At 41.0% G+C, this 17,375-nt stretch overlaps 1 protein-coding gene across 4 annotated transcripts in view; it reads right to left on the reverse strand.

Annotated features, from left to right (window-relative positions):
• The window catches only part of Astn1 (astrotactin 1), a 296,448-nt gene that overhangs the window by 100,357 nt on the left and 178,716 nt on the right, over window positions 1-17,375 (reverse strand). For all 4 annotated transcript variants that reach the window (XM_013520987.1, XM_005374905.2, XM_005374906.2 and 1 more), the window contains exon 9: window positions 1,442-1,516. In XM_013520987.1, coding sequence (XP_013376441.1) covers window positions 1,442-1,516 — 75 coding nt within the window. The remainder of the gene's footprint in view (window positions 1-1,441; window positions 1,517-17,375) is intronic.

A 17,375-nucleotide genomic window follows, 5' to 3' on the forward strand; every position in this document is an offset into this window, starting at 1 on the left:
AAGAAAGAAAGAAAGAAAGAAAGAAGGAAGGAAGGAAGGAAGGAAGGAAGGAAGGAAGGAAGGAAGGAAGGAAGGAAGGAAGGAAGGAAGGAAGTCAAATGATGAATCACTGTTAGGAAGTTAAAATGACCAAGCAACAGTCCAAGGAATCTAGCTGCCTCTCTTGCAGCACAAAGCCTCAAACGCAGCCTGGGGCTAATGCCATTAAGCGGCCCAACCTGTCCTAGGAGAGATCCTCAGGAGAGAAAAGGACAAGAAGTTGCCCCGTGAGGAAGTGGCTCTAGCTCAGAGCATGCCTTAGGAGAACTCAGCTGTGGCCAAGCCTGTCCATCTCTTGCTGTCTGAATTTTTACAGGAAAGTGAGCTCAAGGAGACAAAATTAGCAAATATCCAAGCCACAAATGACTTACAGGGAAGGTCATGGAAAGGAGTTTGGAAAAGTTGTAGTGAATCTCAGCAAAATGCATTGGAGTAATGAGAAGGAAGCAAGTCTTCCATTGCACTGTAGCGCCCACCCTTTGTGTAGCAATGGCATGTATTAGTGAATTTATCCTTTGACAACAGTCCCTTGGGCAGGGTTATTGACTTCCTCTACCAGAAAGCTTGCTCATAGGAGGAGATGCATTCATGTCCATTCTGCCATACCACATTCAATCTCGGGCCCTTCATAGATACTCAGCAATTTTAGATAAGTAAAAGATGGACTGACAAATGAACAAACAATATGATCTTAAACCAGAAATAAATCATGCAGTCCAGATAAGACACGGTGTGAATTAAATTTTATGAAAATCTAATGGTTCATGGCTGGCACCCAAATTCTCCCATTGCTTTTGGGCTTTTCTAATATGCACTATTCTCAGGTAAGCAGGTAGAAATTTGGGAGGGACTAGAAGCATCAAATTCTATCAGGAGGGCAATAGATGAAAGAAAATAATAATGAGGTAGAGTTTAGAAAGTGGGGAGAAAGGGTGGGAGAGATTAATTTTAAACAACGTAAGGCTCCTTAAGAAAGGTGCAAATTAAATGCAAAATGGAGCGGCAGAAGCTGGTATTAATTGCCTGTTCTATGCCAGTTTCTGTGCCAGAGACCTTCCCTGCATTATCTCATGTATCTCTCACAGTAATCCAGTTGGGCACATAACACAGCCTCATATAACACATGCTGAAGTTGGAGGCTCCAAGAGGTTAAGAAAAATGCTAAGGCCACAGACCTGGCAAGAAAGGAAAAGAGGACCCAAACAGAATCAGTCTGACTTCAAAGTCCTCCATGTTGTCCGTCACTGGGCATGAATCGAACGCAAGCGTTTTGATTCCTGGGTAAGCAGAAGAACTGAAAGTGTTTCTCTTTTCATATTTTACCACTGGAAAAGAAAGTTCAGAGGGAAGTGGGACATGAGCAGGAAGACATACATAAACAAGTCCCTGGACAATCACTTACCTGAATATTTTATCAGAAGGTTGCTCTCCCAGAACCAGGTCAAAGCCTCTCTGAAATATTGTGTAAGGCCAAGGCCTAAAAAGAGAAACAGTCAATTAAATTCCACTCAGTAAACATTCTTTGTTTCAGGCACCCTGCAAGGTTATGAAGCCCCAAAGATCCTTAAGAAGTTCACTGATAGGAGTTCACACATGACCTTAAATCCTGAAATCTGACCAACAAGGATACTGTAACAATCACCGAAACACTAGCACAGTAGAATTTAACAAACATGAGAAAGTGAATTACTTGTAAAGTAAATTTAAGGTGGATTTCACATGGCCATAATTAATGGTCCTTCAGATGTATATTTTCAAAAACCTAGTTTTGCTCTACTTAAGAAAGAAGGGAAACATGATTTCTTGGGAAAAACAAGCCTTTTGGAATGAGATAATTCTGGATTCAAATTCTGTGTTCAAACCCTATTCGGTCATTTAGCCAACTCTTTGACATTGGGCAGATTACTTGCCCTTGCTGAGCCTAACTTCCTCACTTATAAAATTGGGGCTAATATAGCTGCCTCGCAAAAGCTTATGAAGCAAATCTCTTAAGTCAAGGGGCCATAGCTCAGAATCTTCAACACCCTTCCTTTCCTCACTCAAAATGACTTGAGGATTCTAGGTCTTTGACAGGTTCCAAATGCCTTCAAATATTTTAATGTCACACACTCAGACAGAAACAATAGAAGTGATATATTCAAATAAGTATTCACTTTAAGTCTTCCTTGTAAACACCTACCTACTATATGTAATACAAAATTTTCTAAAAAAAACCCTATTTCCTTTAAATAGTGCATAAATGCTTACTAGCTCAGGTATCCTAAGCCAAGAATGGTTTACTATTTCAAAAAGATGCAGTAAAGCCCAGGAATTGTGTTGACGTACTGAGCCACTGTACCTACTGCATACACCTAGCCCTTGTCCTCATGGAATGTAGGTCTCATAACAAACTCAACTACTGAGGATTTTATTATAGATATTCTGTTGTCTTCTAAGGGATATAAAAAAGGCACAAATATTTTGGGGGACTGATTTTAATATCAGGTATTGACCTAATGGTTGTCAATGCAAAGGCTATCACCCAATAGAAGGCATTTAGGGAAATGTATGGGTGGTTTTTGAGTGACATAATGCTCTGTATGACACGATAATCGGTAGACTTTCCTGGCATTTTGAAGCCACAGCTAGAATGGCTAGAACAGTGCAGTGCTCAGGACAGTTCTGAGCACAACAAAAAGTTTCCCACATCCTGCAAGCTTTTGTATATCATCATGTTCATTTACTTCATGTTGAAAACATGCCTATAATTGTCTGAGCAGAGATGCTAACTCCATTTACATATGAACACAAAGTTGCTTGTGTAGTATTAATGCAAGCTGAAGTTTCAGATGCACAACAACTATGCAAATTGAGAGAAGATTACCCACTTCATAATCACTTTGGTTCACCAGTATAGCACAGCCTATCCGTCTATACATGTATCTTGTATTACAATGCATACTACATTATCATGAGTCTATATTAGGTTCATATGTCTGCCAACTTTATCATTTTTTCCTACTGTAACAAAGTACATACTAAAATAGTCATTATATCATTGTAAACACCTTATTTCCCTCTTAATTACTGTTAAAGTATTACTTATATTGGTAAAGGTAGTGTAAGTAGATTTTATTATTTATGAATTTCATTTAAAGGTAATAAAAATGATTTAAAAATAGGGCATTGGGTTTGACAGAGTTGAGAAGCATCAGTTTAAGCCAACGAGCCAGCCAGTTAGCTCCTCATGGGCGTTGGGAGGATAGGCCATTGGAACTATCTAAGGGAACGGAATGCTAGGATGAGTATGTTCAATTTTTATGCTTACTATTCATATATTCCTGGGATTCAATTTAAGAAACCCTCAGCTTCAGAAAGTACTGACACTGTATTCTGAATAACGCGTGCACCAAAGCAGCTCCCACCCAGATGTTCATGTTTGTTCTGTACATTGTACGTGAACACACAAAGTAGGGCTTGAATCTGGTTGGTTTTTTTTTTTTTTTGGTTAAACAATAAGTGGTTAAGTGGTTGTTTATGGGCGCGAAAGAATCCATATCAATTCTTCAAAAATCTAGAACTCATGAGAAAAAAAGATCCACCTTATCCTAGATACTTAGAAAAGGCGACACGAAGAGAAGAGCATGCAACTTCATCTTTTCTTTTTTGGGCAGAATCACATTTATTTACTACAAATTGAATAATTTTTAAAAACACACATTTCGCCTTCAAGTCATCTCTCGTACTCAAAGCTCGTATACTGTGTAATTAGAGTGAATTCCTGGCATGGTTCCTCTGTTATTTGAAAATATATTTTGTGGAGACAAATCTTAGGCCTGGCATTGATCACAATGTGAACAATTAACTGCAAAAATGACACAAAGAAACCTGCATTCAAGACACAGTTAATGAATCAATGAGCTTGGAAACATTTATAAAGAACACAGCCATATGTTGCTTAATAGAGGTCAAAGAGACTTCCTGCTCTTGGCATTGCTGAAAACAAAGTCAATTTATATTTGAGGGGCACTGATACGCAATGCAGGTTGTACCTTGATCACATTTACAAGTACTGGCACATAGTGGTTAGGGCAACCGTTCTGGAGTGAGCCTGCCTATTTCAAATTCCAGTTCAGTTACCAGTCCCTGTGTGACCTTGGGCAAGTTCCCAGTCATTTTTTTCCTTCTGTCCTCATCTATAATACGAGGCTGATGGTTATAGTCATATCTACTTGGAAAGGTTTTCATGAAGAAGAACTAGTTAATGTAATTAAAATGCTCAGAACAGTGTCTGGCATTTAGCAAGTGCCATAGAAGCACTTATTAAATATGTTAAACTTACTAATTACCTGGATCAAATATAAATCCTGTAATAAAGAGTAATTTGCACATTTCTTTCGAAGAAGAAGTACCTTGCCTTAAGGTGAAAATGCAAAGCCAAGCTGAGGCTTTAATTCAAGATTGTGGATTATTGGTATTTCCAGAGAGGAGATAATGGTGAAGATAGCAAAGCCAAGCCTTCTCCCCACCTCTCACCTAAGGATCACCTCACAAGGCAGTTAGCTACACAATACTGATAGCAAATTCAAAGGAGCGGGGAGCATGTTGTGAAACAGCAAGAGAAGTCCAGGAGCTGCAAATTGCACCACCAAAGGAATAATAGAAAATTTATTTATTTTCTTCCCACTAGTCAGGAATGTCCTGCCTGAAAGAGAGAGGGGATTGTTACTTGATTTAATTAGCAAATATTTATGGAGGCCTACTGTGTATGAACTTTGGCATTAGCCAGTGGGTATTGGAATAAAGAGATTCTTGCCCTTAAAGGAATCCACAGGTTTTTTTGAAGAAATACCTTTCGGCTCAGACGAATAGAAGAGAATGTTGAAAGGGGAGAGAAATGAGGTATGGCCAATACGCTAAGCAGTATTGGTGGCTGCTCGATGAGCCATCGTGGTGCAGGGAAGGTTGGGTGTTGGTAGTCCATGGAATGACAGTGTGGGGGAGCCTGGCTTCTGTTACTGGTCTCTCCAAGAACACACAGGAAAGGCAGAGGTAAAATTAATAAAGATCTGGGTCTGAAATCACCAAAATACTTTGGAACAGAATCTGTGCTACCGAAGAGGCCATGGTAATAGAAGACTAAAAGCCAAGAAGACATACATGCAAGCTGTGTGTGTGGAGGACTCTCAGTAATATTCCATTTTTTTTTCCTTGTCTCAAACAGTGGCCACAGTATATCCAGTCTTCTTCTAAATGATTTTTTTTTTTTTTTTCCAGTGCGGGGAATCAAACTCACGACCTTGCGCTTGCCAGGCAGGTGCTGTGCCACTCAGCTAAATCCCCAGCCCCTCCAGTCTTCTTCAAACTCTGGAAATTTCTAAGCTTTCAGTTTCTTTCTCCAACTCTTCCTCCTCTTCCCTAGGACACAACAGTAGTTGCAGGGATTTTTCCCCTTATTCTTGAGGATGTGGCCTTGACTTTCTATTTGGTTTTCTCCAGGATACTCGGGCATTTCTTTCACTATGTAACTAGGAGGTACAATAGATTTTGTAAAAGGGAAGGAAACTGCTCAAAAGAAAAGCACAACTGGGAAGAGGGAAAACAGAAAAGAAAGAAAGAAGGGACAAATATTTATATAGGTATACACAGGACAGCTAACACAGTTGTACTACTGACTTCTATTGCTTTACTGAAAGGAACAGTTAATGTTTAATGGTTTGATCCATCTTACATGCCTATATTTGTTTATCTGAGTAACCAATTTGAGGATATCACTATGTAATACAACAACCATTGTTAATTTCCTATAAAAAGAGATCCAACTGAATGAGTGAGGATCCCACAGGGGCACGCCTGCCAGGTATGGCACTGGATGTTCCTTTCAGGAGGTGCTCTCAGTGAGGAAAGAGGCTATTGCTGCTCTGCCCAAGAGCTGGACACGGGTTGGGCACTGACCCAGCACGAGCACCAGTCTTCTTCATAAGTGGGCACTAGAAGCAGCTCAGAAGTTGTTGGGCTGCATATCAGGTGATAAGCTGCCTTGTGAAAGACTATCACCTGCAGGCAGGAAGAGGAACAGAGATGACAGATGACAGATAGATAGGTAGATAGATAAGAAGGTGAGATGGAGAGCAAGTATAAGAGAGAATACATGTATACACGTGCCTATGTATATATTTATGGGAGTGCACCCAGTGTGCAGGTAATATTTCAGCCAGAGTCAGTGATGCATAAAATGTGTCATGGACCCACCCATGGTGGGTTCTAAGTTTTCCTTAGAAACTAGGACATTTTTCTGAACTTAGATATTTCTCCACCTATCAGTAAAGGGAGCATTTTACAAAATGAAAATAATTTTTCTGTAGCAAAATGAAAGAACATCTTTTCAAGCCTAATTGTGGTCTACAATGGGATAAGCTTCCAGTAGAAAAAGAGCTTCTGCCCAACTGTTCATCACACTTTGGGGGCCCAGTCCAGGATACCATGTCCACAGGCAACGTGAGAGCTTTTGATCAATGTTCTTTCTCTGAACTAGGTGCATGCATTTGCAAGAAGGGAGAAATGAAACAAAGAGAGATAGAGGTTCATTAAAAAGATGCTTCTGGAGAAAGGTTGCCTGAAACATACACACTAGAATGTAAAGAGAAAAATGGTTAGAATGAATTTTCCAGCTACACGTTCAGCTGAGCTACTCTATGCCTCAATTTATCCTAATGATAAGAGGCAGAGATGATTCTGTGCTACTGTCTTCACAACCAGTACCAGTTCTGGGAGAAATAAGTGCCTGGAATGAATGATCCCTAAATTACCTGGTAAGCCCAAGTCTTTATCAAAAGTAATATATGTATAATGATGAATAATGATGTCCAAAGTTTCTATAGGACATTTTAAGGCCTTGGGGGCTTAGCAAATTTTTCTCTACCCAGGATCTTCCTCTACCACTTCCATAATTTATATTAGCTTCCAAGTTTAACTCAAAAATGACTTCTTAAAACAGGTCTTTCCTGGCGCTCCAAGGCTAGAATACGGTCACTTGTTATATTCTCCTATAACACCTTGCACTTTCTTTATATAACCTATAACTGTATTAGTATACTAAATATTATTTAGCATTCCCCCCTTACCAGATATAAAGACTGTCATCATGACTGCTGCCATATCCTCAGCATTTAGTGCTTGCCATCACATAGGCAGGTGATTGGTAAAGAACTCGACAGTATTATAAATGAGACTGAGGGCTGGACAGACCCGGGTTTCAGTCCTGAACAAGGCAGTCATTGGCCTGTCTGACCTAGGTAAGACATTTGAGTCCTCACAGCCTCAGTCTTTCCAGCTGTAATGTGGGGATAAAATAGTACATAGAACAGTTAAATGCTGATCAGCTGGCAGTACTCAGAGCCCAGCTGAGGTTCATGGTCAGGGTTTTAAAATCAGACCCATCAGTGTGGTCACTAATGACATTCACCTGTACAAACACAGGAAAGGAGACACAGGGTGAGTGAGTTTAACTAGCACTGAAGTGTTTGGTGGACAACACAGTACCTAGAACATCAGCTTGGACACAAAATACCTTAATATCTTGATTCACAGCATGTATATAACTAGCACAGATTGTGCACATAAAATAAATTCAATAAATGTTAGCTGCTATCCATTATAATTGATGTAACGGCAGAATTTGGGTTGTATTACACAAGAAACCAAAAAGACTCTATTCAGAACAAGCAGAGCTTTAATTTGAGTCTAGCCACCCTTCCTTCCATTTGCCCGTCTGGGAAGTGGGTGAGGGGCCTGCCTTTCTTCCCAGCTTATATACATTTTTGGTTTCCATGGTAACAGACTGGAATGTTGTAGCCCTGGCCACAGGTTATTTTCCTTGTGCCATATAACTGGGTCAGGCTCTGGTCATGAGCCCAACCACAATGATATATATTTTCTGTACTCTGTTCTATAATTCCCCCCTTAGATAACAATACATTTCCTTCATGGTTACAATGTTTATCTAGGGCCAGGGAAAGGATGAAACAACACAGGCAGTCATAGGTACTTATCTAGGCCCTGGCGTCTTTGGTCTTTGTCTTTGGAGAAGCATTCCAGGGCTAAGTCAAGACTGCAAAGTTAACTCTTTACAACCCCTCCAGGATGTTTCTTGAGACACATTTTGAGGCTTGAATTAAAACTAGATTATTCTATCTTAAAATGATATGCTAAGAGTCACTGTCGCCTACACTGAAACTCCTATTTGCTGAACAGAAAATGCATTTCTAATGTTCCATTGTAAAAGTGAATTGCGATGATCATGGTACATTTTACATATTTTTGTTATCTTTTAGCAGGTAAATCTCATGTAAAATAAAGTTAAATGTATGGCTGTATTAATTATTAATATATTAGGGCTTACAAAAATTATTACAGTAGCAGACAACTGTCATTAATCTTCCCCAAGGTCCTCCTGGTCACTTCAAATGCACTTTTCCCCATGTTCTTGCCACTTCCTGAAGCAGTCCTGGAAGTCCTCTTATGGGACAGTCTTTGTGATTAAAAATATAGGAAATGTCTCTTCTGAATGCTGTTCAATGGGAAGGTGCACTTGTAAAAACACAGCAATGTCTCCTCATCCATCTTTTTCACCAGATCTGACACCTTGTGACTCCTGGCCCTTCCAAAAGTCAAAATGCCCATGAAAGGTAAAGCTTTTGAATCAGTTCAGGACATTGAAGTAGCCATGACAGCATGACTAATGACACTCAAGAAGGAGAACTCCCAGAACTGCTTCAGAAAGTAGCAAATATGACGGGATAAGGATGTTTGAAGTGAGAAAGAGCATTTTAAAAGGGATAAATGGTGATGCATGTTTTACTATAACAATTTTTAATGTAAACATTCACCCATTCACCGTATTTGTCTATCACATGTCACATACTACTAGCAAACAAACTCATTTATTTGTTTTTATATAGAAAATTGACATATTTATAAATACCTACTAAAGTACATAGATGAGTGTAGGCTCAGGAACCAGACTAAGTCTGAAGCTTGGTGCTACCACTTGTTAACTTCATGATCTTCGTGAAGTTCATTACTTCATGCCATCAGACAATTCTACACACTCCTCCTCTTTGCTACCGTCATGCCAATACCACTTTGCTTTCATCTTCTGTATATCCTTCAGAGACTGGACCACTTCCCTCCAGTACTTCTCCATAATTTTAGGGCTGTCATTATCCACTAAGATGACTCTTATGACTTTTATCTAGATGCCGCCCAAGCTGCATACAGTCATAGGTAGGGCTTTTCAGAGGTGGCTGGGTCTAGGTGGCTTCATGCTAGGATTAAGGGTGTGATACTTGAATTAAGGCTGCCTTACTACTAAATTAGTTCACTGATTAGTTTAGCATAGTTCTGGGTGGAGATAGTGGGAAGGCCCACCCTGGCTGTGGGTGGCACCACCCAAAAGGGGGGTAGCCTGATAAAAGGGAGGGGCAGGCTGCTGCTGCTCCTGCTACCATTGCTTGCTGCTTGGTGCCTAATGATAGGAGGCCCACCCTGCCATGACATGGACTCTGTGATGTCCCTCTGCCATGTTAACCTGCCTTAGAGCCAGCTGACTACAGATGGAAACCTCTATAAAGTGCGAGCTAAATGAATCCTTCCTCCCTTGTGAACATCAGGTATTTTGTCTCAGCAATGAGAAAAGTAACTAAGACAATGATCCTTTCAATCGTCAGTCCATTCCATAGCTCGTCCATTCTCCTTGAACAGTTCTACCCCCAACCTTCACTTCCATGATCACATCCCAGATTATCAATATCTGAAACCACCACTGGTCTTGATTTCAAGAATTCCAATTTCCGACCATCATCGTCCACCACTCCACCTCACATTTTCTAATGCCACAGCAATTTCCTTCTCTCTTGGGACTAACAGTCCACTCATGCAACCTATCACCGTTTTCCTGATTCTCACGCATCTCACATACTCTCTTCCACCTTAAAGCAGATTAAATCCTGCCGTTCATTATTGTGATCATTCCTTTCATGTAACCTCAACTCCCACACTTCTCCACTGCTTCGTCAAACTTGTCTGAAACACTCTAACTCTGGCTAAACTCAAGGACACTGTGGTTCCTCTTGTGTTTATACAAATAAATGCGGTTGCAAACCACTTTGATTGGTCTCATTGTAAATCCCCCACCAATAACCTTAGGTGGACTCTGAATACTACCTGGTAACCCAACTGCATTTTCTTCCTCCATTCATTTTCTCTCTTAAGTCACTATTTCATACCTTCTTTCTCCTCAAGCCTCTGATACCTCCTCCCCCATCTTCAACCTCAGCTAATAATCCACTGCCTACACAGCCGAGAAAATAGAGGCAATCAGATTCCTCCACCTCATCCACCTACCAGCCTGCCCTCTTCCCTATTACTCAGGCCTCATTGTGATAATTAGACAGGAAAATCTTACAGTTCTGACTGCAGTGCTGCCATCTCAGCTCACCTTTTTGCATCTTATAAAGAATGAGAAGGCAGGGAAGACCCAGAGACGAAAGTTACCAGTTCTAACTCTCCTCCATTCCTATGACCTCAAGCCAAATAAGAGTACTACAGAGCTCCAGTTTCTTCCTATGCAAAGTAATAATCATGGGGCATGGTATAGTTTACACAAATTTGACACTGTTGAACAAACCATACATAAATCTCAGATCATTGTGAATCTTTGGTTATTGTTTTTTAATCAACTTTTTTGATAGTTTTAACTATATAGTTTGTATATGTGCACATGTGTGTGCTTTACAGAAACTATATCATTTAAGAATAAAACAGTGAAAAACTAACACCATCCCTGCCTCTGGGTGGCTCAAAGATCTCAGCTAAATAATAGTATCCATCTTATCATCTGCACCGGGCTGCAGTTTTTAGTATTTCCAAGTAACTTTCAGTGACCTTGTGATACAGCCAGTTCTAAATAAATGTTAACTATTATCACTCACATGTTAATAGGAATTCTGGTTCTCAGTGTTAAAAAAGGATTTTTGCCTGAGGAAATTTTAGAGGTATACAAAATGATTTTGAGGAATATAATAATGAACAAAATGTTGTAATTTTCTCCAAGATTTTGGAATTTAGGGATACAAACTTGTCCCCAATGGTGGCAATAAAGACAAAGACATACACATACACATGTATGTGCAGAAATATGGAATTCATAGTTGGTCTTTCTGTCAACAAAAAAGTAAGTCAGAGACTAAGGGAAGTAATGAATTCATCAGTGTTCAATGCAGAAGATGTCAGTATCTTGATTCCCAACATCTGACTTGTAGGGAGAGAGTCAAAACACACCTTTGACTTGGGAGACATCTGGAAGGCAGAGGCAGAGTCCATCTGTCCTTGGGAAAGTTGGCCCAAACCTGCAGTTCCTCTGTATATTTTGGGATCAGGATTATATAAGGCAACTCAAGAAGAAATCTTGAATGAGTCAGAAAAAGCTGGTAATAGTAGCTGCTATTTATTGAACATTTCCCATGTGCCAGGCAAGCACACTGCCCAGGGCCATCCATGTTAAATTTCACAGCCACTGAAAGCTCTCCAGCTATTTAGTTATTAACCTTACATTGCACAGGTAAACAAAATTTAGCAAGATTAGGTGCCTTCTCAGGGTCACACGGCTAGTATGGTAAGGGTTATCATTCTTACATAGCCTGTGCTTTTTGCCACACTCTGCTCTGCTTCTCTTCATGGGCAGAAAGCCACTGGAGAAAATGTATGAAGACAGCCTTGGGTCTACACAAGCTGGACACTGGCCTGGCTTGCTATTCATTGCCTTGAGGGGTAGAATGAGTGGTTTAGAAGTTGACTGTAGTGTGAAGGAAGAACCACTAGCTCCCTTGCCTGTGTTTTCACAGGGAAATTCTAACATACTTCCTGTTGTATTAGAGTCACTTGTTTCTCTTCTTCTTCTTGAAATGTTCTCTCACTGCTGCACAGCTCCTGAATCTCCTTTATTGCTACATCTCTCATAAGTGACATCTAGCAAAATGGTTCTCAAACTTTGAGATATATCATATAGACATAATGATCTTAGATTTTTTGGTTTTCTCATTCAATGCACGTAGGTTTGGGTCAAACATCGATTTATTTTTAAGTGTGGTGGATAATTCTAAAACACACAAGAGGTTGAGAATCACTCACTCGCCCCCCTGAACCAATCTTTGCAGATGAGTTTGACGTTGTGTAAAATATAGCTGTCATAAAAACAGAAATTGCAATGTGGCCTATAAATTCATAGGAACCCAATTTTTTAAGATTTCTGAATAATATTTAGAGATGAAGCATATTGAGCTCCTTCCTGTCCCTCTTATTGATGAAATGAGAAATCCCAAACCTCATAATGAAATAAGATGTACATTTGTTTTTTTTTTTTAAACATGTGTCATTTCTTTAGATCAGCATTTCCCTTAAAACAATATTATGTAGAATTGAGATTCTCCTACCTTTATAAATGTGTTCAAAACTAGAGAGGCCTGTACCCACATACTTACTTGCCACAAGTGAAGATTTCTTCTGGGTTGAGGAGGTCAGAAGACTGGTAGGAATTAAAATTGCTGCCTTGGTTTTACTGTCTCAGCACCCACGGCAGACATTAGGAGCAGACAGAGCCAGCTGGGAATAGAGTCCTTTGCAGGCCACCTCTGAGCCCCGAGCCACACACACAAACCACCCCGGGGTGGTCTCACCACACTCTGGAACCAAGCAGAGTTCCCTGCTCTGGATGCAAGTCTCTCACTAGTTGCATAAAACTGGCAGAACTAAAAAATACTTAAGCTTTTCAAGTCTCATTCTCCTGTGGGTACGTAATAACAGTAACTTCCTGTTACAGCGATGCAAAAAAGAGTAAATGAGTGAATAAATAGATGTAGTTTCAGTACAGTGACTGAAATTCTGTTGTCACTTTCTAAATGTAAGTTTCCTTCCCCCATTTCTCTCCAGATTTTGTATCTAAAGGCTGAGTTGGCTTTTACCCTGAGCTAATGGAGCGGGATCTCAAGTGAAGTCTCCTTGCAAGCTTGTTAGTCTTGCTTATTCCTGTCTGTGGGCACAGCTTGCTGTGTGTCCCTGACACCCATCTCTGCTCGTAAATGAACAAGACCAGTGCCTAGAAATGCATCTATGCAAATCCATCCCTGTGCAAAAAAAAAAAACAAAAAAAAACCAAAAAAAACAGCTCGACATTTATTCACAGCAGAGTATGACCTCCTGAACAAAGAAGGGTGCCAACCTTGGACTTCCTCCCCAGCACATTTTCTTCTAGCTAGAAAGCAAGAGAGCAAACGGCACTAACGCAAGAGTAGAGGAAAGGAAAAGGGACAGAGGATGTGCAATAAAAGATACAACTTCCTGCATTTCTGTGATTTTATGTCAGGGAAAATTGACAGCGTAAACAAGCCAGAGAAGAATAAAATATCTATCAAGGAACTGTATTTGTATGGAACTTTTATCCTTTCCTGAAATCCTTTCTATCTACTAATTTGTTCCCATACAACATATACTCAGCAAGCTTCACTTTTAATTGAATTACTCGTTCATTTATTCATTTATTTATTTACTTGGAAAATATTAATTAACCAATTGCCATGTAAATAAAACACTTTGCTAAACACTGTCAAGGGACACAGAAATGATTAATACACGTTCTCCACCATCGAGGACTTCATTAATGTACTGAATCATTCCCCAAGCTTCTATTATGCGCCTCTGATGAGCCAGGCACTGCACAGAGCGAGAGGAAGCACAGATAAAAGGCGGAGTCTCTGTCTTGGAGCTGGTGAAATGGGGGAAGAAGGACAAGGAAACAAACCAGGGCATTGAGTTGGTCAGTTTGGGAGACAGAACAAGTAGAAGGGCCTATTTATTGTACATTAACTAGTACGTGACAAGCGAGGGCTTTTCATTTGCTATATCAATTCTCATTAAAATTCTGAAGCATAGCTATCACATCAGTTCCATTTAATAGATGGGGCAAGGGAGGCTTAGAAAGTTCAGGAATTTTAGGCCAAGTTTGCCTGTTAACATGGGGCTGAGTCAGGGTTCTAAACCGTGCTCTCACACTTTGGAGCCCTATGACCTGTTGGAATGCCTTCGAGCAAGTGTTGCAAGAGAAGGAGAGAGAGTCCCACAGATGCATTTGTTGGGGGGCTTCATGTGGTGAGGATACCACCTAGCTCCTGGGAAGAATGGCTGAAATTCCAAGAGAAACAGGAGCAAGTGGGTTCAGTGCAAAAAGAGATCGTATCTGGTTCCAGGGTCATGGAGAGGTTCCTGCAGCGAGTGATTTCAGATCAGCTTTGAAGAATGGGCACAATCAGGACATTTGTGATGGGAGAGAAGGTTTATTACACAAAGAACCGTGTGGACCAAAGCTTGGGGATAGGTGGACATGATGGGACATCAGAAGCACTGACAGGTCCAGTCCATCAGCAAGGTAAGGGCCAGTGGGGATAAATCATAGCCATATCATGATGCTACCAGAAAGGAAATTTGTACCAGGGAACCGCTGATGGGCTCTGAATAGAGGAGCAATAGTATTAGGACTCGGCTCCTGGGAAAGCAGGATAAATGGGTTAGAGAAACAGAGAAAGAGAGAGTGAGAGAGAGGCCAGTAGAACATCCTTCTGTAGGCACTGTTTTCAAAGACAATATTTAGGGCTGAATTTAGTGGATAGATAGGCATTTGGAAGAGAAAGATCCTCTTCAGGGAAAGTCTCTCTGTGGCTACTTAAAGCAGTGGTTGAGGAATAAGAAGTAGTTTAAGATGGCCTCAGAATTTATAGTTGGAAGTACCAGGACAGTGACTTTGCCATGAATTGAAACCAGTGATGTGTGTGTGTGTGTGTGTGTGTGTGTGTGTGTGTGTGTGTCTGGGGTGGGGTGGGGGATGTTGAACTGAAAAGGCTGGGTTTTAACTGAGAGCATCTGACAAGACCTGCAGCCAGTAGCTAAATGAGCAGGGCCGACATTCAACAGGGAGGGCAGTGCGGATAGAAACTGGGATTGAAAATAGAGGGTCCAGGAATAGGAGTCACGGTTACTACAAGTCTAGTGATCAATCACTTAAAAGCCTTATTTTATAGATAAGTTCACTGAGGCTCAGAGGCCAAATTACTAAAATTCATAAGAAGACAAGCAAAAAACAGCCACTTGTCTGCTCAGTCCTTTAGCAAATATATATTCAGCAGCTGGCATGGGTCACACTCTGTGCTCTGACAACAAAGGGATGGGCAGAGGCAACAGTGGTGGGGCGCTGTTTCACAAAGTTTAGTGAACATATAATTGCACCGTGAGAGTGTCTGATAAAAGGAGCATGGTCCTTGAGCACGTGAAATCAAGCAGAACCTCTTGAGAAGGTACAGGCTACACTCTAGGGTCAAGGGTCACATCACCTTCCTCTGAACTGGCCACCAAATCTGCATGACACAGACCTGTCTACTAGCATACCTCTCTCCCTGTTTATTATGAACCAGAACCACGGTGTTTCACAGTTCCTAAAGAGGCCTCTATTTTCTTTTTCCAGGGGCCCAGGTCTGGGAAGTTCTCTCTATCACTTTTGACCTGGCTGGTGCATTCTTATCTCTCCATTTCAACTCAGAGAGACCTTGATTCCTAAAGTTCAGATCAGCCGACTCCTCTCTGTTCATGCTCCACTGTAATTTTCACCATGTTAGCATTTGCAATGTATTTATTTTCTTGTTTGTTCTCGTGACTCTCTCAACAGACTATTAATCCCTTGAAGTTGCGCACCTGTGAATCTTTTCCACCACTGTATCTGCAACCTGTAGCAGAGCTCAACACACAGCAAGATCCTCAAGAAACAAACAAAGAGACAGACACACAAACACTGTGAGGAGTTATTTGGGTGACTACAAACTAGTAGAAGTAATTATGAGAAAGAACATTTTCTATGATGAGGGAGCATGACAAAAAGATTGTGTGCACCAGGGAGATGAAAAGAGGGAGGGGCAGAGATTAGCACATTACATTTAAAACTGTGGGGTAATAATTATAACTCCAACATCAGCAATCTTCTTTAAGAAACTGATAATAAAAGTATAGGCAACATATATATGCATTGTCTTTATGAAACATAGTCAGTGAAAGTAAATAATATGAAGAATTAAGAGACATGGACTCTTTTGACACCTGAATAAGGGCTAGAAGATACAGAGATGACTGACGGTCAAACACTGCAGACAGGAAAAGGAGGGGGGCGGTGAAGAATCCATGTGGACGCTAGAATGGTGGCACTGAGGACACAGCTGCTTCAGACAGGAATAAGAAAGGGTAAAGCAGAGGAAAGATAAGAAGCGTGATGAAAGGAAGGGGAGCAGCTCTTGCCCCATGGTTTCCACTGCACCAAGCTGGATGGAGACTAACGAATGAGAGAGTGAGAACAAAGTACTCAGGGAGATTGGAACAGTCTTTGGCACATGACCTGAAAGGACTAAGAAGATGGCAACACTCCTGTGATGCAGTGGTTGGATTGACAGAATGAATATCATAGCCACTTTCTACGGATTTGCCCAAGCTCTACAGAGTTCCATGGCAGCAGAGCAGTAAGCACAAAGCCATCCCGAACAAGGTGTGGGATAGCCAGGCAGCAGCAGAAGATCAAAGAGACGAAGGTTTGGGTCTATACATGTGTTTTAGAAATGGCTTTTCACAAAGTCTGGGCTGGCTAAGGAAGTAAGGAAACCAGAAATAAGATAATGGACCTGACCAATATGGAGAAATAAGGTCAAAGAATGGACTTTGTAGAAGGATGGGATGGGACACAAAAAAGCTGGGGAGGCTTCTCTTGTGGAGAAGTTTGGGGCTCAAAAGCTAAATGGTGTGGTATGCTGAAGCTCTACTCACCCCCAACTCTTACTTGAGAATGTGACTTTTTTGGAGATAAGATCTCTGCAGATATAGTTAGTTAAAATGAGGTCAGGCTGAAGTAGTGTGAGCCCTTAATCCACTATGATTGGTGCCTTCATAAGGGAGTGGCCATGCAAAGACACTGACACACACAGGGAGACAGCCATGGAGGGCTGCAGGCAGGGATGAAAGTGATGCATGCACAGGTCAAGGAGCACCTGGGGACTTGAAGCTGGAACTGGCAAGGAAGGCTCCTCCCCTAGAGAACAGAGAGGAAGCGTGGCCCTGCCAACACCTTGATTTCAGAGCTTTGGTCTCCAAAGCTGTGAGACAGGACATTTCTCTTGTTTCAAGCCACCCAGTTTTCAGTACTTTGTTGTAGAAGCCCTAGGAAATTCATGTCCTTGGTAAAATGTTCTCAGTGGAAGGGGTGTTATGGATGCACA

Source organism: Chinchilla lanigera, unplaced genomic scaffold (genome assembly GCF_000276665.1).
Source record: "Chinchilla lanigera isolate Chin_1 unplaced genomic scaffold, ChiLan1.0 scaffold00005, whole genome shotgun sequence".
NCBI classification, from domain to species: Eukaryota; Metazoa; Chordata; class Mammalia; order Rodentia; family Chinchillidae; genus Chinchilla; species Chinchilla lanigera.